The sequence below is a fragment of the Haliotis cracherodii genome, unplaced genomic scaffold (genome assembly GCF_022045235.1).
Source record: "Haliotis cracherodii isolate W230 unplaced genomic scaffold, xgHalCrac1.p SCAF_10, whole genome shotgun sequence".
Classification (NCBI taxonomy): Eukaryota; Metazoa; Mollusca; class Gastropoda; order Lepetellida; family Haliotidae; genus Haliotis; species Haliotis cracherodii.
This window is the reverse complement of record NW_027266265.1, coordinates 18,382,093-18,409,475: the sequence shown is the minus strand read 5'-3', so window position 1 is coordinate 18,409,475 and position 27,383 is coordinate 18,382,093. Positions and strand designations below refer to the sequence as shown.

General features: G+C 43.1%; 1 protein-coding gene and 1 pseudogene across 1 annotated transcript; one reads left to right on the top strand and one right to left on the bottom strand.

Moving 5' to 3' along the window:
- Positions 1–134: 134 nt before the first annotated feature.
- Positions 135–19,033, top strand: LOC139447718 (flap endonuclease 1-like). The gene is made up of 13 exons (XM_071229179.1): positions 135–303; positions 3,086–3,188; positions 4,140–4,242; positions 5,437–5,500; positions 7,839–7,948; positions 10,571–10,707; positions 11,042–11,108; positions 11,744–11,875; positions 13,446–13,478; positions 14,349–14,402; positions 15,401–15,465; positions 17,246–17,366; positions 18,297–19,033. The coding sequence occupies exons 1-13, from the start codon at positions 147–149 to the stop codon at positions 18,357–18,359; spliced, it is 1,209 nt and encodes a 402-aa protein (XP_071085280.1). The 5' UTR covers positions 135–146; the 3' UTR covers positions 18,360–19,033.
- A 2,144-nt stretch (positions 19,034–21,177) lies between these two features.
- On the bottom strand, positions 21,178–25,889 carry LOC139453389 (uncharacterized; annotated as a pseudogene).
- Positions 25,890–27,383: the final 1,494 nt, after the last annotated feature.

The window sequence follows — 27,383 nt, the reverse complement described above, 5'->3', positions numbered from 1 at the left end:
ATTGACGTAGTATCACAGTACCCTAAACATTTATCTTTATTTTAGTATGAAAAAAGTGTTATGTGAATTGTTTGAGGGTAAAAATAATATTTTAATAGGAAACAATATGCACCCGCTTTACTGGATAAGTTGTGGCGCGAGTTTGCATGTTCAGCATAAGGTATTTGCGAACTTTAGTCATATCAGGATCAAGAACCCAATTTAGCACAACATCACTAGCTATGGGTATTCATGGTCTGTCAAAACTTCTCGGAGACTGTGCTCCAAGCTCAATGAAGGAGAATGAGATAAAGAATTACTTTGGTGAGTCTAATAATAGCCTTCGAAATCGACCTTTTTTTATTTAAGACACCGCGGTGTTGGTTTGTAAACAAACCGATATTTCGTGATAGTCATTCTGTAGCGGCCATACAATTTCCGAATCCCTCGATGGGATTAGCATGATCAGAACCATATACCTTCTAATGTGTGACGCCTTGGCGGTATGACAGACAGGTTACCCTGTCAGGTCTGCATGCTGACAAAATAAGGAACGATGTCATCTGTGATCGAGATGATTCCTTCTTGGCTTCTGCATTTACTTAAAGTCACAGTAGAAATAGAAAGGGTAACAAAGCAGTTGGAAAGACTTCCGCCCGTATCCCCCATCCAAAATATATATGCATTGCTGCTCAATTAATCACATATATTTTTGAGGGGGGATACTGCATGGTGGAAGTTTTACCATGCAGTTTACTGAGTGTAGCTAACTATAAGGGGTGCAGCTAACTATAAGGGGTGCAGCTAACTATAAGGGGTGCAGCTAACTATAAGGGGTGCAGCTAACTATAAGGGGTGCAGCTAACTTTTAGGGGTGCAGCTAACTATAAGGGGTGCAGCTAACTATAAGGGGTGTAGTATATATGCTTTATTTACATGCTTTATTACGTTATGTTGTAGTTTACATGGTATATGCTTTGTTTACATTGTCATTGTCTTGTCTTCCACGGTTATGAATTCACAGTTTCATAATAATATAATGAATAATATAATGAATAATATATATTGTGTCATACTAAGTAAAAACAGTTTCAGCTTAACATTGAGTTAATTTGAGTAAAGGTACATAAGACTTCCGAGCATATGATGTTTTCACCAAACGTTTAAGTGTGCTGAGTTAAGTCGAGTAAATTGGAGTAGAGGCTAATTTCTAATGTAAACTTGGGGAGTAGTGCACTTTACCGGGCGCACTTTTTCAGATCCAATTAGCGCTGTGGGGGCTCGAACGCGCTTCGCAGGCTCAACGACTCTGCTAATTAATGCGTTAATTAGCTGACGCTCTACCACTGGACCACAGGCGCTATCACATGTAATCAGTGCTCGTTTAACAGGTCATTGACATGCATGCGTAATTCAGTAAACAATGAATTGCGCATGCGTGTGACGTCACGGCCCGCTCTCCCATTCATCTTTTCTTGAAACCACACCCGCAATTGTTTATGTCAACATGACCGACCAATGGGATTAACTGTATTAACGCTTGAAAAGGTAAGAATTTATGACTAACCCTTGCCCAAAGCCAGCTCACCCTAATGACCGAAAAGGGGTTTTGGATCGTAAAGACGTGTAAGTTTCCCTAAGACCGAAAAACGGGTGTTGGATTGTAAAGTTGTGTAAGTTTCCCTAAGACCTAGAACGGGTGTTTGATGGTAAAATTGTGTAAGTTTCCCTAAGACCGAAAAACGAGTGTTGGATCGTAAAGTTGTGTAAGTTTCCCTAAGACCGAGAACGGGTGTTTGACTGAAAGATGTGTAAGTTTCCCTAAGACGGAAACGGGTGTTGGATCGTGAAGCGAGAGTCACCAGAGCGTGAGGCACGGTAACGGTATAACGAGACAGCGGTGGCACTATAGCGCGGTAATTCAGCGGATGGTAGAGCTCGGGCTGCGCCCGGTAAACTGCATTGTTGCCTAAACTTGTTTTAACATTTCACAGTTATTTGTGTTTGCAAGTGACCATATGAGTTTAATGTCATTATTTCAGTACCGAGGTGAAAGAAAAATAAGGTGCCGTTTTCACCAGGCAATAGTAGTTTCACTCTAGTCGGATGCAGTTTTTGCATGGTGCCGTTTTGCTGAGGTGCCGTTTGAGCTATAACCCACTATAAGTATAGCTGTAATTGGCTCTGGGGCAACAATGCAGTTTAACAGGCCCATTTTCACCCTCTCCCAATAGCTCAATTACCACGCTATCTTGCTAAACCGTTACCGTGGCTCACTCTCGAATGCACCCGCCCTCGTCTCAAGGAGCTGACACTCCTTAGCGATCCAACACCCCTTTTCGATCAGAGGGAACTAACACGCCTTTCAGATCCAACACCCCTCCTTGATCTTAGGGAACTGACATTCCTTTCTGATCCAACACCCCTTTTCGATCTTAGGGAGCTGACACACCTTGGCAATCCAACACTTTTTTTTTTATCAGAGGGAACTGGCACGCCTTGGCGATCCAACACACCTTTTTCGATCTTAGGGAACTGACACTCCTTTCAGATTAGGGCAAGGCTCCTTTTTACAATGTTTCCAATAATCCAATGAGGGTAATCCTTTTAGAGTATAATACGTTTAAACACGTTTCGTCCCTCGATTGGTTGTTCATTTTAATGGACAAGGGTAGGTGTGGCTTCCTCAAAAAGATGAATGGGGACGGGTGTGACGTTGGGAACATGCATGCGCAATTCAATGTTTACTTAACTGTGCATGCGTGTTAATGAGGTGCAAGTGACCTGTTACATGCGCACTAATTATATGTGATGGGGCTCTTGGTCCAGTGGTAGAGCGTCGGCTAATTAATGTACTAATTAGCGAAGCCTGTAAGCAGGTGAAGCACGTTTGAGCCCCGCAGCGTTAATTGGATCTGAAAAAGTGCGTCCTTTTGCGATCATTAGGGCTAGTCGTGACGTAGGGTATGGGTAAGCTATCTCTTTTATCGTTTAACAAATTAATCCAATGTAATTTGAGGAAACAATGCATACACAATGAATAATAACTCTGTATTAGCGTCTAGTGGATGTTGGATAAGGTAACAACCTTTCTGATTTTTTCAAGGTCGGAAAGTGGCAATTGACGCTTCTATGAGCATATACCAGTTCCTGATTGCAGTCCGATCTGATGGTTCACAGCTCATGAATGAAGAAGGAGAGACAACCAGGTAAATTTCTGTTTGTTATAAAAAATAGTCATGTGTATCACTGGGTCAAATAAAACATTACCTGTAAAACAATGTTTTGTATTTTAAAATTATTGGGCCATGATACAAATTGCCCAGAAGTCATGGAAATGGAGGGTCATGTTTTCTAATGGGTCATTGGCAGCGGTCAAAGCACTCAATCAGTATACAGTGAGAGATGGACCCAAGTAACCCATGGTTGTTGTTAGAGGATACAAAATGGATCAGGTGAGCAACTCCAGATAAGCTTTTAGTTATTTGGGTATAGTACCCAGGGGTTTGATTTTGATTTGGAATCCACAATTTTGGGAGGGTATTCAAAATATTTTTTACCCACCTGTTTCTTGACATTTGGGTATTTTTACTTGAAAACCTGTTTAATAAGAATCCCTAGAGGTCATTCACCAATCAGAGCATGATGTGCTTTTCAATTGGAATCTACACAATAATTTCATCTGACAGTTTTAATATGTATATGCAATCTTTTTATCTAATACTCAGTAGTGTGTTTATCATGTTTATAGTTTTTGTTGCATATTTGATACGCTAGTTTTGATTTGTCTGGGTTTTTAACAGGTTTTTTAATGCATATTTTACGCAAATACACAGCTTATCTAGAGCTGTGCAGATGTTCAGGCTTTGAAGACTAGTAGACTGCATGCCTTCATACCCTGAGGCCTTGGGTTGCTGCCAATAATATCAATGACTGGTTTGTCTGTCAATGACTTGATTATTTACAGTCTGCTGTGATGTAGCTGGAATGGTGCAGTCTACAGTGTTCAGTGACAAACTAAATCATGTAAATAGTGTTGGAAGCAATGCTGATATGTCTTTATTGTGTTCTCTTGATTGGCTGTCTGTATTGTCAAGATATTGAATGTCAAAAGTGTTGATTTAATACATGTCAAGCTGAGTCTTCACTGTGTTTTCCAGTCACTTGATGGGGATGTTCTACAGGACAATCAGAATGGTTGAGAACGGAATCAAGCCGGTGTATGTGTTTGATGGGAAGCCCCCAGAGATGAAGTCAGGAGAGGTTGGTTCAGTTATGTGAGGGGAGGGTACGGGAACCGTTTATCGTTGAATGGAGTTCTAAAACTCTGTTTGAAAACATCTGCGGCAAGCCCCGGAAATACGATTGTTCTACTAGTTAACTTTTCACACTATACATCCTTTGATCTTAGAAGCGCATGCATGCAATAAAAGAGAACCACAAGCGAAGTTTATTTTCTTAATTAGTGGGCAATCCAATTTGAGGCGACACTGTCAACTCACATGTAGTTGCTGTCACAACACGGCGGTCATTCCTTTTGATTCGGATCAAGTAACCGTATCAAACCAATTAAGCTGGCTTGAATGTGTATCTATATTTGCATGAATGTGTATGAATGCGCGTAGTGCTGGTCAAAACTGAAAGCCACTGAATCACTCTGTACTTGTGTAATGAATTGTGATTGGCTCTTCACTCATAGCATCTGTTACTACCATTATTGATCGATATTTTCATGTAAGTAGACTACATTCACATTGAATGTGACAGTTAAAGCTTAACAAATAACAAACAGGGAAAACATAATGGATATATATGAACGGTAAACAACTTGTATCATTGTAGCGAGGGACCACTGTATATGGTGGAAACTGCAACTAAAATAACACGATATTGGAATATATTATTCCTGATGAAATAATAATTTCAGATACAATTTCTTCCCACCATTGCATTAAAATTCTTTGAAGTTGTATCATTGGGTACGTTTTAACTGAATCACCGGTAGATTGGGAGGAAACCTGTGCACAGCTGATTGATATTTCCGGCTTAGTTTACGAGAAAATACACGTGGTAATCTTAATCTATGCATATAAAACAATGCCTTTAAGAGCAGGAGATACATTTTAAATGGTAAAATCATCATGTCTAGTGATGTTTTATATCAAATTTCATACTTTTATTGACCAAGTTTGTAATACCTGTTTATTTACCTGAATTGTTGAAGGGATACGATAATGTTCATCAATTATTTGGACCCCGAAGGTAGCATTGTTTGTTTTTTAAAATGTCCGGACAGAAAAATTTAAATGTTCGGTAAGCAATATCTTAAATTGGACATTTGAGATTCCCAATCGGACATGTGCGGCGCATATGACCGTTTCCGGACCCCTGCATGGACATATTGGTGCTTGTGAAGCACTAGGTGTAGAAGTATGTCTATCGTTTCCATTGTTACAGCTGTCCAAGAGAGCCGAGAGGAGGGAGGAGGCACAGAAGGGGCTGGAGAAAGCTGAGGAAGCTGGTCAGTGCAATGTCTCACACTCACTCCGGGCAGAAGGCCCCATGCTTGTCTACTCATGGGAATTCTGGGTTAGAATGGGCCCCCGTACCTCATGCTGGTCTCTCCAGGGGTCCAGGACAGTATAGGTCCCACATACTCCATGCTTTCACACTGGTGAAGATCGGGGTTAGAATTAGTCTTTAACAACCTTTGCTTGTCCTAAGAGGCGACTATGTTTGTCATGAGAGGCGACTATGCTTGTCTTAAGAGGAGACTATGCTTGTCTTAAGAGACGACTATGTTTGTTGTAAGAGGCGACTATGCTTGTCGTAAGAGGCGACTATGTTTGTTGTAAGAGGCGACTATGCTTGTCGTAAGTGGCGACTATGCTTGTTGTAAGAGGAGACTATGTTTGTTGTAAGAGGTGACTAATGGGATTGGGTGATCCTTTGAACCCTCTTCATTCTGTCATGGCTCTACCATGACATCAATATATTAGTTTGAAAAACAGAACAAGAGATGGTCAAGTAATAAAAAAATCCCTGTATTGTCTCAATTTGTGGACCGCTGAAGATCCTGGGTAGAATTGGTCTTCAGCAACCAAAGAGGTGACTAAAAGGATCGAATTCTCTGGCTTGCTTACATCCATGTCATCATATCCGAATTGCGTAGATCGATGCTCAAGATTTCAATAACTGGATTGTCTGGTCGAGACTTGCATATTTACAGCTAGAATGTTGCTGAACAGTAGGTATCCAGGACCCCATACTGATTGTTAGAAAGGCTGCTGACAACGTGTGACATGGCTGGTTGCCTGTCATTTTTGGAGATGCAATGGATGCAGTGTTTGAGAGTCATGTTGCCCTGATGTTGAAACTGATTTAGGGGATCCGAGTTTCAAAATACGTGATCAGCAAACATCAAGGACCATGGGACTTCCCTCACTGGCAGCACCAAGGACTGGGACTTCCCCCACTGGCAGCACCAAGCACCGGGACTTCCCTTCACTGGTAGCACCAAGCACTGGGACTTCCCTTCACTGGTAGCCCCGAGCATTGGGACTTCCCTTCACTGGTAGCACCAAGGATTGGGACTTCCCTTCACTGGTAGCCCCGAGCATTGGGACTTCCCTTCACTGGTAGCACCAAGCACTCGGACTTCCCTTCACAGGTAGCACCAAGGATTGGGACTTCCCTTCACTGGTAGCACCAAGCACTCGGACTTCCCTTTACTGGTAGCACCAAGCACTCGGACTTCCCTTCACTGGTAGCACCAAGGATTGGGACTTCCCTTCACTGGTAGCACCAAGGATTGGGACTTCCCTTTACTGGTAGCACCAAGCACTCGGACTTCCCTTCACTGGTAGCACCAAGCACTGGGACTTCCCTTCACTGGTAGCACCAAGCACTGGGACTTCCCTTCACTGGTAGCACCAAGGACTGGGACTTCCCTTCACTGGTAGCACCAAGCACTCGGACTTCCCTTCACTGGTAGCACCAAGGACTGGGACTTCCCTTCACTGGTAGCACCAAGCATTGGGACTTCCCTTCACTGGTAGCACCAAGGACTGGGACTTCCCTTCACTGGTAGCCCCGAGCATTGCGACTTCCCTTCACTGGTAGCACCAAGGATTGGGACTTCCCTTCACTGGTAGCACCAAGGACTGGGACTTCCCTTCACTGGTAGCACCAAGGACTGGGACTTCCCTTCACTGGTAGCACCAAGCATTGGGACTTCCCTTCACTGGTAGCACCAAGCACTGGGACTTCCCTTCACTGGTAGCCCCGAGCATTGCGACTTCCCTTCACTGGTAGCACCAAGGACTGGGACTTCCCTTCACTGGTAGCACCAAGGACTGGGACTTCCCTTCACTGGTAGCACCAAGGACTGGGACTTCCCTTTACTGGCAGCACCAAGGACTGGGACTTCCCTTTACTGGTAGCACCAAGGACTGTTACTTCTAGTATTCTGATGGGTGAGATGACTGACTTGTCAGCAGTCAGAGCATGCCTGTGCCATGTTCATGGCTTTGAAACAGATTCAGAGAATAATCTGCAATCTGTGGGGAATTAAACATTATAGGTCCCTTGGAGATTTAATGGTGTAGGGTTTCGAGCCTTGGCAAGGAACTTTCAACATTAATTTACTGGGAACTTTGTATTGTATACAGTCTGGACATAAAGGCTGTGTGAAAGTACCACATGGGATTGAAACAATGTGTACTACAAGACCGTTTAGTTCACTTGGCTTGAAATGGGCTAAATATGCTTGTGTGGGTTGTCTCCTTGCAGCTTACAATCCAAGTCTGGATTGTGATAAGTTATCTTAATTTCAAGTTTGTTTTTTACTGAACTTGCAGGTGATGATGAAAACATTGATAAGTTCAACCGTCGCCTAGTGAAAGTCACTAAACAACACAATGAAGACTGTAAACAGCTCCTCAAGCTGATGGGCATTCCGTATGTTGAGGTGGGTATGCAGACAGGCCAACTCATGTTGGTAGATCTGCTTCTGTGTCTTTATCTAGTTATTTAACAAGGTACTATTTATTTCGAATCAGTATATATTAAAATACAAGAAATGGAGAGCCAGCTGTCAGGGAATTTATTTTATTCTATTATTATATTGCTCCCATCTCCCCCCGTCTATCTGTACCCCCATGTATGCACCTGTCTGCTGTGTCCCCCAGGCTCCCCCCGTCTATCTGTACCCCCATGTATGCACCTGTCTGCTGTGTCCCCCAGGCTCCCCCCGTCTATCTGTACCCCCATGTATGCACCTGTCTGCTGTGTCCCCCAGGCTCCCCCCGTCTATCTGTGTCCCCATGTATGCACCTGTCTGCTGTGTCCCCCAGGCTCCCCCCGTCTATCTGTACCCCCATGTATGCACCTGTCTGCTGTGTCCCCCAGGCTCCCCCCGTCTATCTGTACCCCCATGTATGCACCTGTCTGCTGTGTCCCCCAGGCTCCCCCCGTCTATCTGTGTCCCCATGTATGCATCTGTCTGCTGTGTCCCCCAGGCTCCCCCCGTCTATCTGTGTCCCCATGTATGCACCTGTCTGCTGTGTCCCCCAGGCTCCCCCCGTCTATCTGTGTCCCCATGTATGCACCTGTCTGCTGTGTCCCCCAGGCTCCCCCCGTCTATCTGTACCCCCATGTATGCACCTGTCTGCTGTGTCCCCCAGGCTCCCCCCGTCTATCTGTACCCCCATGTATGCACCTGTCTGCTGTGTCCCCCAGGCTCCCCCCGTCTATCTGTGTCCCCATGTATGCATCTGTCTGCTGTGTCCCCCAGGCTCCCCCCGTCTATCTGTACCCCCATGTATGCACCTGTCTGCTGTCTCCCCATGTATGCACCTGTCTGCTGTGTCCCCCAGGCTCCCCCCGTCTATCTGTACCCCCATGTATGCACCTGTCTGCTGTGTCCCCCAGGCTCCCCCCGTCTATCTGTGTCCCCATGTATGTACCTGTCTGCTGTGTCCCCCAGGCTCCCCCCGTCTATCTGTGTCCCCATGTATGCATCTGTCTGCTGTGTCCCCCAGGCTCCCCCCGTCTATCTGTGTCCCCATGTATGCACCTGTCTGCTGTATCCCCATGTATGCATCTGTCTGCTGTCTCCCCATGTATGCACCTGTCCGCTGTCTCCCCATGTATGCACCTGTCTGCTGTGTCCCCCAGGCTCCCCCCGTCTATCTGTGTCCCCATGTATGCACCTGTCTGCTGTGTCCCCCAGGCTCCCCCCGTCTATCTGTGTCCCCATGTATGCATCTGTCTGCTGTGTCCCCATGTATGCACCTGTCTGCTGTGTCCCCCAGGCTCCCCCCGTCTATCTGTACCCCCATGTATGCATCTGTCTGCTGTCTCCCCATGTATGCACCTGTCTGCTGTGTCCCCCAGGCTCCCCCCGTCTATCTGTGTCCCCATGTATGCACCTGTCTGCTGTGTCCCCATGTATGCACCTGTCTGCTGTCTCCCCATGTATGCACCTGTCTGCTGTCTCCCCATGTATGCATCTGTCTGCTGTCTCCCCATGTATGCACCTGTCTGCTGTGTCCCCATGTATGCACCTGTCTGCTGTATCCCCATGTATGCATCTGTCTGCTGTCTCCCCATGTATGCACCTGTCTGCTGTCTCCCCATGTATGCACCTGTCTGCTGTCTCCCCATGTATGCACCTGTCTGCTGTGTCCCCATGTATGCACCTGTCTGCTGTCTCCCCATGTATGCACCTGTCTGCTGTGTCCCCCAGGCTCCCCCCGTCTATCTGTACCCCCATGTATGCATCTGTCTGCTGTCTCCCCATGTATGCACCTGTCTGCTGTCTCCCCATGTATGCATCTGTCTGCTGTGTCCCCCAGGCTCCCCCCGTCTATCTGTGTCCCCATGTATGCATCTGTCTGCTGTGTCCCCATGTATGCACCTGTCTGCTGTGTCCCCCAGGCTCCCCCCGTCTATCTGTACCCCCATGTATGCATCTGTCTGCTGTCTCCCCATGTATGCACCTGTCTGCTGTGTCCCCCAGGCTCCCCCCGTCTATCTGTGTCCCCATGTATGCACCTGTCTGCTGTGTCCCCATGTATGCACCTGTCTGCTGTCTCCCCATGTATGCACCTGTCTGCTGTCTCCCCATGTATGCATCTGTCTGCTGTCTCCCCATGTATGCACCTGTCTGCTGTGTCCCCATGTATGCACCTGTCTGCTGTATCCCCATGTATGCATCTGTCTGCTGTCTCCCCATGTATGCACCTGTCTGCTGTCTCCCCATGTATGCACCTGTCTGCTGTCTCCCCATGTATGCACCTGTCTGCTGTCTCCCCATGTATGCACCTGTCTGCTGTACCCCCATGTATGCACCTGTCTGCTGTGTCCCCATGTATGCACCTGTCTGCTGTCTCCCCATGTATGCACCTGTCTGCTGTGTCCCCCAGGCTCCCCCCGTCTATCTGTACCCCCATGTATGCATCTGTCTGCTGTCTCCCCATGTATGCACCTGTCTGCTGTCTCCCCATGTATGCATCTGTCTGCTGTGTCCCCCAGGCTCCCCCCGTCTATCTGTGTCCCCATGTATGCACCTGTCTGCTGTGTCCCCCAGGCTCCCTGCGAGGCAGAGGCTCAGTGTGCCGCCCTGGCCAGAGCTGGGAAAGTGTTTGCGGCAGGGACAGAGGACATGGATGCCTTGACATTTGGATCTAAAGTTTTGCTGAGACATCTCACGTTCAGTGAAGCAAGGTCAGTGCCTCTCTTTGGAGATGTTTATGATGACAGAGCCATGGATTAAAGTGCGACCTGTTTATGTACTTCTATGTCCCTGAAACCATAGCTGTTGTGATCTGAATCTTATTCTTTGCAAATGAGGTGATAATGTTATGATGAAATTATGTAACTGTATGTAATACACAGATTGGTGGTACAGCCATGTTGTTAGCAAGGAGGCAGCCATTGTAGTGATGATGTCGCAACTGACACTATTCGTATACAACTGGTATGAGTTGTATTATAGACGTCAGTTTTACCTCTCACATAATATCATTACAAAACATATTGATTCAATACTCTCTTTCAGGAAAATGCCAATCAAAGAAATACATTTAGATAGAGTGTTAGAAGAACTGAGTCTGTCTCAAGATGAGGTGAGTGTTTGTATTTCTCATGACAGGGTGATGGTTAGCCCAGTGTAAGTGCACAGGAATTACTCCTTATTTCCTTCTATTGAGAGGTATCAGATTCAAAGGTCTGATTTGCAACCCAGTTTGGAATCCTGGATAAACCTCTGGCATCATGTAGCTACTCTATGATTATTTATGACCTGCATCACTTTGGACTTTCCTCGTGATGAAACTGACTTGTGATCACATACCTGACATGCTTGTCATAACAGTTAAAACCCATCTTTCTTATTTCATTGCAGTGATCATGTTGATCGTTGTATATGTTTGTTGCTTAACACCGCACTCAGCAATATTCCAGCTGTATAACAGCAGTGTGTAAATAATCAAGCCTGGACCAGACAATCCAGTGATTGACATCATGAGCATAGGTCTACGCATTTGGGATACAATGACATGCATCAACCAAGTCAGCAAGCCTGACCCCCCTTCCCGTTAGTCGCCTTTATGACAAACATGGGTTGCAGACCAATTCTAACAACATCATATTTCTTTATATATTTATTTTATCAAATATTTTGAAAACATTAATATAGTTCATCTTTCCTCCAACCCAATAAGCACCCCCAGAGCATCATTCATCACATTCTTTGTTTCAGTTTATTGACCTGTGTATTTTGCTTGGATGTGATTACTGCGACTCTATCCGAGGTATTGGCCCTAAGCGGGCCATTGAGCTGATCAAACAGCACAGATCCATAGAAACCATCCTAGACCATCTTGATAAGAAGGTAAACTTTCTTAATGTACTCTCTATGTACAGCAAGCTCAAGGGCATGCCGGGCCCTGGGAGTGGTCTTAGTATCTGTGCAGAGTTGGGTACCTTTCTCTTGCCAGGATCTGCTGGACCTAGAATCAAAATCCAGATTTGCCCGACTGTGATTCTTAGTGTGTCAGCATCATAAGTGTCCTTGTTGGTTGTTATGGTTACATAGACTGAAATTGGTAGGAGTTTAGCGAGGACACAATACTAATGATCCCCTGCCATGAAGTTGGGCGGGAGTTCATCCTTCCTTCCTTCAGTCCGTCCTTCTGCTGCTCAACAATGCTCAAAGGGCACAAATTTTCTCACAGACTATTGAAGTCCTAGAAATGAAATTTTACACACTGATGTTATTGGTCATGATCTCAAATGAGTTTGAAAATTGGTATTATGTCCCTTGCTCCTTGGGGACAAGCTTTCTCAGAAACTACATAAGTTACATAAATGAAAGTTTGCATGCTTGAGAGATACTTGTCAAGACTTTCGAAAATTGGTGCCATCAATTTTATTTTGCAGAGTTATGGCCCTTGATCCATGTTATTTTTACTTGGTGCATATTGCATGCAATGGGGACATGCTTTCTCAGAAACTACTGAAGTTAGCTATCTAAGAGATACTTATCGAGACTGAATTATTTTTTCCAGAGAGGGGGCCTTTTATGTGTATTAATTTGACATTTAATCATTTTTTCTGATGACATTAAAGGGCCCAAGTACCTATCTCTTCTTGAGGCTTTATGGGATTTTTTAGTTTATGTTCACTACTATATAAACAAACAAAATTCTAATGTGCCCCATGGTGGGGGTTAGTGATAACGCTGTTTTCTTGTATTTTTTTACATATTTTTTTTTTATCAAATGCTATAAATAACAACAAATGTATCTTTGAATCGTGCGCTGATTCCTTTTGGTGCTCCAGGGACATACATGTGTCAGCCGGCAACATGGAACAGCAGGCAGTGAACACATACCAGCAGAAGTAGTCTAGCTGGTCAACTTCCTGTAGGATTATCATGGTTGTCTCCCTTTGATTATGGCCTTTGAAAACTTCCTATTCCTCTGTAGTTTTTATACTGATGGATGTGTTTTTGTTACTGTATTCATGGTAATAAGAGCTGTGGGTGCTAAGAAAATTGACCAAGGGGGGTACTTATTCAAACTATACAAAAGTTAAAAATTTGTTTTCAGAGATTACTCGGTTGTAAATAAACTTAATCGGTGAAACAAAAACGTTTTTGATATATATCCTTTCTGGCCAGCTGTATTTCTGTAAAAGATCTGTCATATCAACACAAGAAAATACAGACTGTCATGTAAATTTCCAGTCTTAATAGGTGTGCTCATATTAATTACTTACAGACTGGTTTACAGGTGGGTCGGGGATGACTTACTGCATCAGGGTGCTTAACATGGCGAATATGGTATCCTCTTTAAGAAGACTAGTTTGTTGAAAGAATTACTCTAGGCTCGTACATGAAGAGTTGACATTTATTAATAACTTTGTAGCTGTAAGTGTCATGCTTTGTTTGTTTGTTTCAGAAGTATACTATTCCGGAAAACTGGATGTATAAGGTATGCCTTGGTAAAATAATCTTTCATAACATAAACAGTGATGAAGATTGCTCTGAAAACGTTATCCTACCAAATGAAGATGAGCGAAATCTTTCCATGTGTCATTAGTCTGTTGGTGCTCAACAAGTTCTCAGTTGTTGTGCGAGTTATGAAAAGGGGATCCAGTGGCCAAAATGACTGCAAAGTACGGATGTAGTAGTTCTGCGGCAGACTTAGTCCTAATACTAATAGAAAGAATGAAAATTGGGATAAGATGTAAGACCTGGCTCATTGTGCTACAGCATGGATTGTTGCTCATGCTATCGACCATTGGCTTGTCTGACACAGACTCAAATTATTTGCAGCCCACTATGGGAAGCTTCTGGCTAAAGAAAGTCCACTTACTCATTTGCTCAGACAGATGGATGATGAGGTAATACACTTGTCAGCTGGTACCCTAACGGAAACAAGTCAAACGGAAAGCATAGTCGCCTTTTACGGCAAGTATGGGTTGCTGAAGACCTATTCTACCCCTGATCTTCAAGGATCGGGTTATGTGTGGCATCATTTCTTTAGCTTATGCATCCTAGTGGAAGTGTGCAGTGCAGACCCATTGCTTGCTGTAAAAGGCGACTATGCTTATTGTATGAAGCGATTGACGGGATTGGGTAGTCAGGCTCGCTGACTTGGTTGGTGCATGTTTTCGTATCCTAATTGCGATTATTTAAAGACTGCGGCCATATAGCTGGAAAATTGCTGAGTGCAGTGTTAAACAACAAACAAATTAACAATAACATCTTGTGAAGTCTGTAGGTCAGTTCATCATGTTCCTGCATACAACTGACATGTACATATAGCATTGAGAACACAGTTGTTGTGGATGTGTTCCAGGAGGCAAGGGTGCTGTTTCAGGAGCCAGAAATCACAGATCCAGAGACACTGGATGTAGGTTGTCATTCTGCTTGTCCTTAATCACTGCCACTACACAAAGACCTGAAGACATCCCAGTACAGATCATGTCAGAGAACCTTTAGTGAACTTTGACTGATCAATGATATGACTAATAGGATATCGACATTAGCCAATCAGAAAGCAGCTTTCTCCAGCTTTACGGCACTAGTTTCAAACTGACATCTGTGCTTTTGAAAAATATTTTGACAAAGTTCTTGATTCAAAATATGAAAACTGAACAAAAGAAAATTATGGAATGTCTAATAGATGTCTGAGATTGTCGGCCAGTATGTCCCATGGGCTCTTGAGAGTTTCATTCGTTTCAAATGTTTATCCCATTGAATTGAGAGATAGATGAAGATTTTGGCAGCATCAGTTGTACTACAGCAACTGTCATTCGGTATGCCTCGTGTTAACCTTTTCAAGGTTGCACAAATAGAAAACACTTTCAGACTTTCACTTTTGGGATCTTGTAAGCAACGCTCTGATGGAAGGTCGTTCTGATGTCATCTTTAATGGGATGTCCCCACATCTGTGTGTAGCGGTAGTGAGCACTAAGACCAGATTTGACTTTTCCTTCATCTGCATGATCAGGATTATGTCAATTCTTTAGGCGTTAATAATTGTTCAGATTAAATGGATTTCAAACACATTGGTTGGCAGATAATTATTTTTCTTACAAGTGTTTTCATTAATTTTAAAAAAGAGCTTGACTTTTCTTATTTATGTCCATTTGAAAGTTTCTGTAATATATGGATAAACTAACAAAAATGGTGAATTGCAGCAGACATGGTCAGTACCAAACAATGGTTTACATGAATTTCATAAAACATTGTACAATAAGATCGTTTTGAAAGTAATTTAAAAGTGTGTGAACTGAATTAAAACATGTTCTTCTGATGCTGACATTAAGCATCATAGTAGCTGCAGCAGTCATTTTATTGGGGCACTGATTTGGAGTATAGTTGAAAGTGATAAGTTTCCTGTTTCAGCTGAAATGGTGTGAGCCAGATGAAGAGGCCCTGCTGGACTACATGGTGACCCAGAAGGGTTTCAGGTAGGAGAACCCTTGTACAGTGGAACCCTGTCAGTCCAAACCCTGTCAGTCCGAACCCTGTCAAGCAAGGTTTCCATCCATATGAAGGAAAAGCAAGAGAATTTATGGATGTCAGCTTCTTTGTTATTAGGAACACAACATTTCAGAGTATATGCTTACTCCTGCACCACCTGATGAAGGAGTAAGTATGTACTCCGAAACATAGTGTTCTCATTGAAATTCTCTTCCTCCTGTGTATCACTTCTCAATGCCTTTCAAAGAAATCATATGAAGGATATTACTACATGTTTAGGACTCGACCAGTGAAGATCCGGGGTAGAATAGGTCTTCAGCAACACATGCTTGCCATAAAAGGCGACTATGCTTGTCCTAAGAGGCGACTTACAGGATCAGGTGGTCAGGCTCGTTGACTTGGTTGAATTATGTGGATCGATGCTCATGATGTCAATCACTGGATAGTCTGGTCCAGACTCGATTATTTACAGACCGCCGTCATATAGCTTGAACATCACTGAGTGCGGCGTTAAACAACCAACAAACAAAACATGTTTAGGACTCCGGACAATTCAGCTAGGAATGGCATTGTACAGACAAACAGGGTTCCACTAGAGTCTATGATACTACGTCTTGGATCAGGGTTCGCGCAGTCTTGAAAAAGCTTTGAATTTTCAGGTGCCACTTGAAAAGTCTTATCTTCAGCTGTTAACCTTGAACAGCCATGATAATAACCAAAATAGCTTGAAAAGCTTTGAATATGTACAAAATGACATATATTTGTTAATAAAAGTGTTAAAGCACACAAAAATATGTTGCAAAGATGTTTAAGTGAGATTTATCACTGTGATAGATTTGTGTGCCAAAAACCTTGAAGAATTCATGACAGACTTAATTTTTTGTTGTTGTTGGGTGAAATATGAATCCTGTTGGAAAATCTGTGATGGTTATCCTGCTTTTTAGGTGTTATGACTAATATATCATATGCTGGATTAAATATAAATAATGACAGACTAAGGCTTATAACCCAACTAAAAAGCCTAAGAACGGACAGCCTTGAATTTTAGTGTTCCTTATGTGTATGAACCTTGTATAGGTGGAGGCTATACTTCTGCAGTGGTGTAGCTGCACTTCCTGGTATAGTCAAATGTAAACTTGAATGACTTCCTGAAATTGTGAAAAGTATTATGCAGTAATAGGAATTGAAAAGCAACATTTTCAAGAGGGAACCCAAGCCCCTGCAATTCAGACATGATACATTTCATATCCTGATACAGTACTTTTATTTCACAATTTGATATTCTTTCTTTTTGTTCAGGTTCGCTGTCTTGGTATCCCAAATTCATAGATCTATGCTCATGACGTCAATCACTGGATTGTCTGGTCCAGATTCAATTATTAATTACAGACCGCCGTCATATAGCTGGAATATTGCTGAGAGCGGCTTTAAACAAACAACACAAAAACTTGAAGGACACTTAGACCACTTCATGGCAGTATTGGTACATCTCTGTGCTGCTTCATGATGCAAGTATTTGTCATTAGGTTGTTGAGTAGTAGTCAGGTGACGAAGGAGTGCATGTTACATACATACTATCTGCAGCCATTGTTAGTGTTTGGGTTTGATCTGTAGTGATTCTCTTGGTGACAAGTGTACGCAAGTTTCATGTACTGCATCATGTGTGTGGGGTCTGGACTTGAAGCATTGTTACAGACTCAGCTGACGGTGATCACTGTCTTGTTGCTCTGTTTGAATGCTTTAAATGATTTCTTGGTTTACTTGCAGTGAGGACAGGATGAAGAATGGCATCAAGAAGCTTGTGAAGGCAAAGCAAGGCACAACTCAAGGTCGACTTGACTCATTCTTCAAAGTAATGTCATCGTCCTCCTCCACGCCCAAGAGAAAGGTAGGAACATGTGTCTGTGTAATCTCATTAACATCAGAAGTTGTCTCTGTGATTCACTTAGAAGAACACCTCCTTGGTCTAGTGGAAGAACGCCTCAGTGGTCTAGTGGTCTAGTTGTTAACCTGCCTTGCACTCAGCATTTAAGGGCTAAACAAGGACTGGTTGGCTGGGAGTCGGTATACTGAGTGGGGTATTTATCTTACACTGCACTATAAATCGGCATCAGTCCAGACTAGTACAAGCAGCCACACACACACGCTCAAATGCCTATGCATGTCGCTATTTAAGTGATAAATAATCTTGAACATAACGTTAAACCCTATTTCAGCCCACCCTACCTTCATTCACTGGAGGGATTGTCTGTTTGTTTGTTGTTTAATGCCTCACTCAGCAATATTCAAGCTATATGATGGTGGTCTGTAAATAATGGAGTCAGCGAATAGACATGGATCAAGTCGATACTATGATAGGTTGGATGTGCATTTCTTGGATATTCGTGAACAAACATGCAGTCAAGCTGTTCTGACGTTTCTCATTGCATACTGAAACGCTGAGACCAAGAATAAAGGTTCTAAAAGATCAGAAAGAACGCTTATGTATGTTTTCGTGCTAGGGAATTCCCAGGGGTTTCCCCAAGACATGTGTAAGTAGTCCGTTAGTGTTTACGTCATTTCAAGAACAGTCTCAGGGAAAAAACTGTGTCGTTCATACACTTATGAACATCAATTTAGCGGTCATGTGACCGACCTCTCCTCCAATGGAAAAGCTGTATATCGTGTAAACTTCAAATTAATAAATTATGTTATATTATATGTACCTTGTGAATCAATGGTTACATGTACCGTGTAGCTGGTAAGTTCTCTAAATCCTTTTATATGAAGATTTGTAGACACCTGTCTTGTACTGATGATGATGTATTTCTACCTCCAGGCTGCTGAGGTGAAGGGGAGCGCCAAGAAGAAAGCCAAGGGTTCATTCAAGAAGGGACGATAGAGGTGCCATGTTTTTACGCCAAATGATTTTTTTCTTTTTAGAAAGTATCACTTCTGAATCAAATGGATAAATACAGAGATGTGTTTCATGTGCACAAACTAAGGATTCTGTCACTTTTGCCTCTGCATTTCTGGTGTCGCCCGCCATGATCTTGCTGGAATATTGCTGAAGGCAGTGTAAAACCATACTCACTCTCTCCTTGGACATTGACGTCACTGGAGTCAACAAGATGTATTTGCTCTGTAAATAGATTATGTGAGTCAAGGTTGTTGTTGCTTGGACATCGTTCATGTATAGGCCACCATGATGTAAGGATAAAGATACAACCATTAGACAGGCTACTGATTGTGTTGACGCTTCAATGACAGACTTAATATGAAGACCTTGATGTCAGCTTGTTGGAGCACTGGAGGAAGGTTGGGACTCATCAGTTGTTAATAGCAACACATTTGCTGTGATTGTTCATTTCTGTTAATATTATTTTAGAATTCAATGAACATTGTGTTCACTTCATGATTATGTTTTCTAAGGTGTCTAATGCTAAGCTGGAAATGCATTAGTTTGTGGCATTCACCTGATTGTATCCATTCATGTGGTATGAGATATCTAACTTGTTTTGAGAAGTGTAACTTGTTGAACACAATGTTCGTGTCTCCAGAGTGTATATAGAAATCTGTACAAATTTGATTTGTACAATAAACCATGAAAAGATAACTCCACTTATTTTTGTACTTATTATTTTATGGTGGGGGTAGCGGTGCAATTGTGGCCTAGTCGTCAAAGGCACCGTAATTGGCTTGCAGAGTTGCATCCCTTGGGCATGCCAGCGACCTATGATTGTGGGTTTGACTCCTGGTTTGTCAGCACCACTAAAGTGGTAAACGTCTGAGACCTGCATTGCTTCAGGCTTCCTCCCACATTAAGCTGACAGTTGTGATACGACTGGAATAATGTCCAAAATGGCGTTAAAACCAACTCATTCACTCTTTGAGGATATGTACAGGTTACAAAACATTTATATATTATTATCCTCTTGACATCAAAGGCAAATAACTTTTTAAACATGGACTCAACAAAAGTCCCTTTTTTAGCTCACTGGTCTCACGGACCATGGTGAGCTTATGCCATACCGTGGCGTCCGTAAACAATTTTTTCATATGACTTCTTCCGAACAACGAATTGGAAATTAACGAAATTTGACTGGAAGTATCCCTTGGTGGTGGGGATTCAAAATTGTACAAATGGTGGGCCTGACCACCTGAGGTGCGGGTCCAAATAGAATTATTTTGGCGTTATTGCTTTAAATGACTTCTTCTCTGGAACTACTTTGTTACACAGTGGGATTTGATTGGTAATTTGATCTCCGTCTATATATATAATATCTCTTCAAGATAAGCCATCCCCAGCCCTCTCTGCATAAGGACCAGCACTGAGCCTGTTAATGGAATGTCATTTTGTAACTTCAATTTCCACAATCTCTGCTCAGTTCCGAGCACATTCTGGCCACTGGAAGACATAGTCTAAGTAATTAGGTAAAGTATGTGACTACCCACATATCCTTTCTGTGAGAGAAGCGAGACATTAAAAGTCCCACTTCAAGATGGTTTTGGATTTGCCATTTCTGCACAGTAATGTTTTCTCAATTTCTTTACTCTAATAATTTGTCAGCCTCATTGAATCAGAAGCAAATGTAAAGACGATATGGTCGCAGACACTGGGAAGTTAAGAAAAAAAACACAAGGAAGGTTTCTGTGAAGGGAACAAACAGTCGCATGTACTTTCTGCTTGGTGGTGTCCTCTGTGCTGTTTTCCAAATAAAGGTCACTCATTTCATTCAGAACCTTGCGAGTGATCAGCGTTGCCGGCAAGCCTCGTACCGTCCGCGACTGAAATAGTCCCTTTATTGAAGAAAATGAGCCCCATCACTGCTCTTCTGAACTACTGTGTCTGTCCCTCCCTGCACTCAGGGGTGACCTAAGTGGACCCAGGTCTGCCTGCTACAGCCCACCTGACAAGTGGAACAACTTAAAAAGTGCATCAACCAGTCCGACCTTCTTGACCCGGCCTTATGTTATGCACCCGACCCCTACGGCCACATGCATTTTACGACCGCTTCCCTGTGTTTTCAGCTATGACCCCCAAGATCAAATGAAGTTGAACACTGGCCTCAGACCACAAATATTTTCCTTCTTTGCTATCTACAGTGACATGACAGCCCACAATAATTAATATCGGTTGTAAGCAGTTCTCCTGTTGCATGCTGACCAACCTGCCACTTGTCACTCACTCCACCAGCGAGATTCGGCAGTAACCACTGTCAAGAATGCTCACCGGATGTTTCGAGCCGAAACACACATAGCGGCCTTCAACTTGGGGTCAAGTCATAGGAAGCTGGAATCATTACCCTGCACCGAGTGTGGCTAAAGAAAGATTTGCAACAAACAACAATGTCTAATCTTTCATTTAAGCTATTCCAAGTCACTCTAAAAACATTGGTACAGACTGAACAGCCAATTAATACATGGTACTATATTATCTCATTTTCGATTTCCTTCCGGTTCATGGTCAAACTTAGCGGTGGGATGGGGGTGCTGGTGTAACTGTGGTCTGAGGCCCACTCTTAATCCCAGATGGATATTCTCAGCCTGCCTCTACAGTCCTGAATTTGCCTCCTTGTCTTTGTCAGACCCAAGGAAAGAACAAAATAACGAAGCAGACAAAATGTGTACACAGTTATCTATATGTATTGACATAAAAACAGTTTTACAATATATACAGTCAAAATGGATTATGGTTTGAAGCAGAGGAAACAAATAGTCTATGTCTCCAGAATCACATGGTCAGCAGGGTAGAAGCCATACTGTTTGTTTCGGCCGACAAGCCCACACCGGCACCAACCAAATGACATGCCCCTCACATCCACGGGGAACTTTGCTTGATGCGCATGCCTGCAAGAAACGAAAGTAACACTAACCCAAGAGAACCACACAAATATACAAAAATACAAATATCATGCACACTAACTGGGCGCTCCTACATCCGACACATGAGTGTTGCAGACACTGCTGGGTGGGACCACTCACCTAGACTCAACTGGAGGTGCTCAGGGTGGGTGGGCTTGAAGGGGCAGACAACTCGCACATACACGTCCCCCGTGTACTTGACGTCGTCCCCCACTGCATATGAAGAGAGACACGGGCATTTTATAAAGGTCTACATCTTCATTCCTTGCACAAGCGACAGTTTGGGCAACACAAAGTGTTATCACAAAGAGGGACAATATATAACGTAAGGCTCTATTTACCATGGGAGGTGCCAGCGACAGTCTCGTTGTTGTTGATGTCACCGTCATCACCATTCTTGGTCCTAGACTTGGAGATCCAGCATCTGCGCCTGTGAACTTGCTGGCCTATGGCTGACATGACTTCTTGTGCCAGGCGGTTCTCCTCAGTCAGGCCTTTCTTCAGGTCATGTCGAATGGCCACATCAGATGCTCGGATGAACGAGGTTGGAATTTTCTCCAGGGAGCCAAATTTCAGATGCCAGACCTGAACATCTGGAAAGACGTACTTCTTGGATGTCAGATCACAGGTGGCATTGACGATGTCATTGACAGCTATGTTATCAATCGTGTTTTTTAGGATGCTGGTCCTGTAGCAACAGAAAGTCGCATCATATATACAAACAAACCAGAGGATAGCTGACAAGGCTTTACAAAGGGAATACAGCCAATCTTAAGATTAACATAAAATCAAATCAGAAATGATAGAACTGCGTATAATTTATACACACTGATGCAACGACAGTATGTCTCTTATAAACGCGAGAAGAGATCTAGAGAGCATCAAAACTTAAGAACAATATACCGTGACAGTTAAGCCAGTGCTGCTGCTGTACCTGTCATCGTTGTCAGACGAGGACGTCTTGACAACAATGTCTCTGAGACTGGAGACCAAGGACTCCAACTGACTCTTCTGCAGGGCACGTGCTTCTTGACATGCATGGTCAGAGGTCTGGGTGGGCGGAGAGGGGGATAAACAAAACAGGGAATACATAGAGAAATGATAGAAGACAAAACAAAAAGTAATAGAAAGTTGACAGATAAATCCACATGCACAAAATAGATGAAGACAAGATATCGAGAGACAGACATGAACAAGAGTGGACATTTGTTTTGCATGACATTGTGCATGTACGGGTTTGTTTGTGTCAGTGAAAGGGGAGTTAAGTCACATAGAGAAAGAAGGTTAAACGAGATAAAGATTGTTGAAACAGAGGAACCATACAAAGAAATGAGTAGGAAAGGCTGAAGACTCGGAAGTAAGCTCCACTATTTTTCAATGCACACCTTTCTCAGCCTGTTCACAAGCTCACTTTCCTCTTGCAACAGGCGCTGGTATTGGACTTTGTGAGTCAAGCTTTGACTCCAGAGTCCGGACCTTCTTCTCCAATATGGACCTCTTAGACTTGTTCCCCACCTTCTCCAGCACAGCCTTCAGCTCGCTTATTCTCCGTTTATAATTGTGAGAGGCAGCCATGACCATTAATCCATTCTGCCAAGAAGGAGAAAACATCCAACTTGTCGTATTCTACTTCAATAAACATACGTGTGTGTATAGTAGCATTAAGAATACAAAACAAATTACGATTAACGCTTCATCCTAATGGCAGTTGCCAGAACAACTCACCTCCTTCATGTCCTGGAGATGTTTGAGGCACGCCATGTGTCTCTCAGTCAGGGACAGAAGTTCCCGGCTCAGGTCCTTGTGCTCAGACGACACGCCTCTCCTGTTAGTAGACGTCAATCTGAAATGACCAGCAACATGAATACCATACTGTCCATTTTCTAAATCATTCAATCAAAAGAGACAGTCAGCAGTCACACAGGAATACCATGGATAGATGTGAGAAGTTTTCTTACCTTTTTAGAGATCGGATGGATCCGTCTGGGCCGGTCAGATCACGTGACACGGTGAGAATATGGTTAGCCTCCTGATCGGACGATTTCAGGTAGCAGTCCAGGAGATGACGAACCTCATAACCCTCGGAACAGGCTGAAAACCGAAAACAATAAAGCGACACAGACATTAAACAAAGCCGATAACAGACCAAAATGAAAGCTCGAAGCAACATAACAGGAACCTTTTAGTCAAAGCGTTAATCTAAATAAGTAATCGGATGCTTACCGTCTTGACTGACAGTGTCAAGCTTGCTTTTGTAATCTTCACACCAGCTGAGCAGCCTCTCGGCGTACGAATGATTGATGTCGATCCGGGAATTGATAAGTTCGAACCAGAAACGAGAAGGGTTGATGCTGTAAACAGACCGTAGAAGCGCTATATCTTTCAGGGTGTGGAAAAATTAACCTGAAAACTAAACATCCATTCTGTAAGGAGGGACGTGGGAGATACTGAAAGTCGCAAATGTTGATTGTTTCCGATTGTAGCCGATCCTGCATACATTTGTGCAACCCTTGATAATACTCTCGGAACTTTTTACAGAATTGAATAAGATATCAAAATAACGGCCACAGCGCATGGTTGGAAGCATTCTCCGCTGGTGAGGATTCAAAATTGTACAAATGGAGTGGCTTACACCCCAAGGGGCTGATGGGCAGTGCCAAATAGGGTAATTTGGCGTTATTGCTTTGAACGATTTCTTCTCTGGAACTAAGAGATAGATATGAACCATATTTGGTTGGAAGCATTCTCCAGTGGTGGGGATTCAAACTGGAGAAATGGAGGGGCTGACCCCCTGAAGGGATTGAGCAGCGGGGCCAAATTGGGCTAATTTGGCGTTATTGCTTTAAACGACTTCTTCTCTGGAACTAATAGATAGGTATCAACCATATTTTGGTCAAAATTACGAATTATTTGCAGTATAATATACATGTTCAATGCAAATGTATATTTGGTCATGATTGCATAAACATCAAGGACAGCGATACAGGCCTTATCTATGGGCCTCGATCTTGTCTTATAGTGTGAACTATGCGACATAGTTGTATGGGTCCTTGAGGAGAACAACTTGCCACGGGACCTCTGAATGATGACTGAGAAAATCAACAACCTGTAAAGGTAAAACCACTAACACTTGACCATAGAGAATTACTCCCTGTAGCATGTAACTAACTGAAGGCCTAACCTTCCTCTACCAAGGTAAGGAACAGCCCATTTGATATTCTCAAAAAAACAAAAAACTGTACCTTAAAATTCTGAATATAAAGTAAGGATAAGATTTATGGATGAACAACTTCTTTATTACAACATGGAGCAACGCTTTGGGTCTGACACCCTTATCAAGCAAAGGATGTACAGAGTATGGTTGACAAGCATACCCTGTACATTACTCGCTTGATAACTGTTAGAGCCTACGCGGAAACAACGTTGCACCATATTGTAACAAAGAAGTTTTTCATCCCTATATCTTGTCCTCAGGCAAGTTGTTTCAGCTTCTCATAGTCCTAGTTTATCTATTATGAGGAACACCATCTATCACAAATGACAACCTTGGTTCTGACAAGTTTGTCCTTCATGCTTGCTACAGTTGCTACACTTTTACCGATAGGCCTTAGGAACTAACCCAGGAGCTTTCAGTATGACTCTCTTAATCGGAAGCTGGATGAAGCTGCATAAACTTCCTGGGGTTTGCCTATTAAATCACTCTGAACAAGTGCATGATTCTTCAGGACATTTCAGATTATAGAAGGCATGATGGCGTCTCTGGTTGTGCTGGAACCCTCCTCTGCACGTGCTACTATTGATCACGACATTCTGTTTGACAGATTGCATGTTCAAGCTGGCATTCAAGGTGGACCTCACATGCGGTTCCAGTCCTACTGGCGGGAAGGAAGTCAGTCAGTCATGATACGCGACCCTGCAGCTCCAACCTACACTGTGGTGTTCCTTAAGGATCAGTTTTGGGACCATTGTTGTTCATATTTTATGTGTGGCAGACATCACTGACAATTAGGACACACTCATCATTCATTTGCCGATGACACTCAGCTAATGGAGACTTTTGTTTGTTTGTTGTTTAACACCGCACTCGGCGGTCTCTAAATAATCAAATCTGGACAAGACGATCCAATGATTGATGTCACGAGCATCTATACTTGCATTTGGGATACTGACATGCATCAACCAAGTCAGTGAGTCTGACCAGTCGATCCCTTTTGTCGCCTCGTACGACAAGCAGAGCCGCCTTTTAACGGCAAGCATGGGTTGCTGACGACCCATTCTACCCCGGATCTTCGCGGGTCTTTTGACAAAGCAGTCAACAGGTGTCATTCCAATATAGTACACACTGTGCAAAATCTATCAAGAATTGGATTGAAGTCATGGTAGTTGGCAGTAAACACCACCTCAGCCAGTCTGATGACAAGACTATCACTACTGGAGACGCACAGATTAAAATGTCAGCTCTCGTTAAAGACCTTGGAGTCCATATTGATTTGCAGCTTAGCATCGAAGAACAAGTCGGGCAACTTAGTAGGACAACGTACTATACAATCTTCGTGCCATTGGCCATTGTCCAGTTACTATAGTGATGGCTTCTTCAATCTGGCATTAGTAAAAAGATCTCTCCAAATTACAAAACATCTAAAATACAGCAGCACGCAATATCAGCAGATCGTCCAAAACCTCCCATATCACACCTGTCGTCAAAGAACTCCACTGGCTGCCGGTCAGAGCAAGAATTGACTTCAAACTTCTTCTAACGCCCCAAAGTTATTTCATTGATGAAGCTCACTGCATTCAGAAAATGTCAGCATCAATCACATAAATTAATTTCCTATTTGATAGTTTGCATATTTTGGTAAATAGTTCGATTCTTTGGTAACAGTATATGTATTAGGGCTTGGACGAGTCCACATTTATTACCCGGGTACCCACCCCCTATTACCCGACCCTACCCATGTACTCACTGTAGGTCTCAAGAGATAGGTACAAGATGTCCGATTGGGATTTTTTTTACCATAGCCCTGGCAAAATGTATTAAGATACATGTATCAAACGATCTGGTCATGCGTACACTGAAGTATTATCCTTATTCAACCACTTGAAAAGTCAGAAGGAATGGTGCATTGTCAGAAAGAAATGCGAAAATTAGTGACTTGTAGTGTAACCATAGAGTTGTAGGTAATTTTTGTCAATAAACAATATATAATGTATCACGATACTAACCACGGGTCCGGGTAGTCCTGTGGCTACCCGGGGCCTATACTCGGTACCCATCCGACCAGGGTACCCGAGTTACACATCCCAGCCTAATATGTATCTATGACCCAATCAGGGACCGACAACAGACCATCTGAGGGCTGGGATATTGCATCAAGATTAGATATTTTTCAGGTGCAAAATTAATTAAGACATATTCTTTTTAGCCGGAGTTAGAAATTCGTTTAAAGACTTGCAACATTGTTATTTTTGTGGCAGGCAATTCTTTCTTTTTTCGAACAGTGTGAAGCACAATTATTTCTTTAAAGAGGTTTCGTGGACAATTTTTTTTTTCGAAAACATCCCATGTTATTTCAGTGTAAGGGTTGTCAATATTGTGTCTGTGTACGGCGGTCATATTGAAAATCGGATTCGAGCTTCTTGCAGAAATCTGGGTGTCATCAGTGGCGAGAATTAATAGTGTACACATACATACAAGTGTTAGTTGTTGAATGGAATGCCTCGGGATACACTCGTCATTCCATTCAACACTTAGAGTTTGTGTTTCGCGTGTCTTTGAATACGCAAACTGCGCACATTCGTATATCGTGCTATATGTACGCTATCAAAGAGTTGTCTTCCTTGATTAACACATCGCGAAGATGCACGCGCAATCTCGCGTGGACATCTACATCCCGGAAGTCAAGCAGAATTCGACGAATACTCACATGGTTTGTTGATTAAGGATTTTAGTGTGTATAAGCCGCACGTCTTTACATTAAAATAATTGCTTTCGAAGGTTATGTGTTTTTCTCATAAGACGAAATATCGTTATCTCAGATGGCAATTTGCTTGCAGAGAAATC

Bases quoted from the DNA above. Each gene is read 5' to 3' on its own strand.
- LOC139447718 (XM_071229179.1), top strand. From the start codon at position 147: ATGTTCAGCATAAGGTATTTGCGAACTTTAGTCATATCAGGATCAAGA. The intron at 7,949-10,570 runs GTGGGTATGCAG...TGTGTCCCCCAG, and splicing joins TGGGCATTCCGTATGTTGAG to GCTCCCTGCGAGGCAGAGGC. The intron at 11,109-11,743 runs GTGAGTGTTTGT...TCTTTGTTTCAG, and splicing joins TGAGTCTGTCTCAAGATGAG to TTTATTGACCTGTGTATTTT.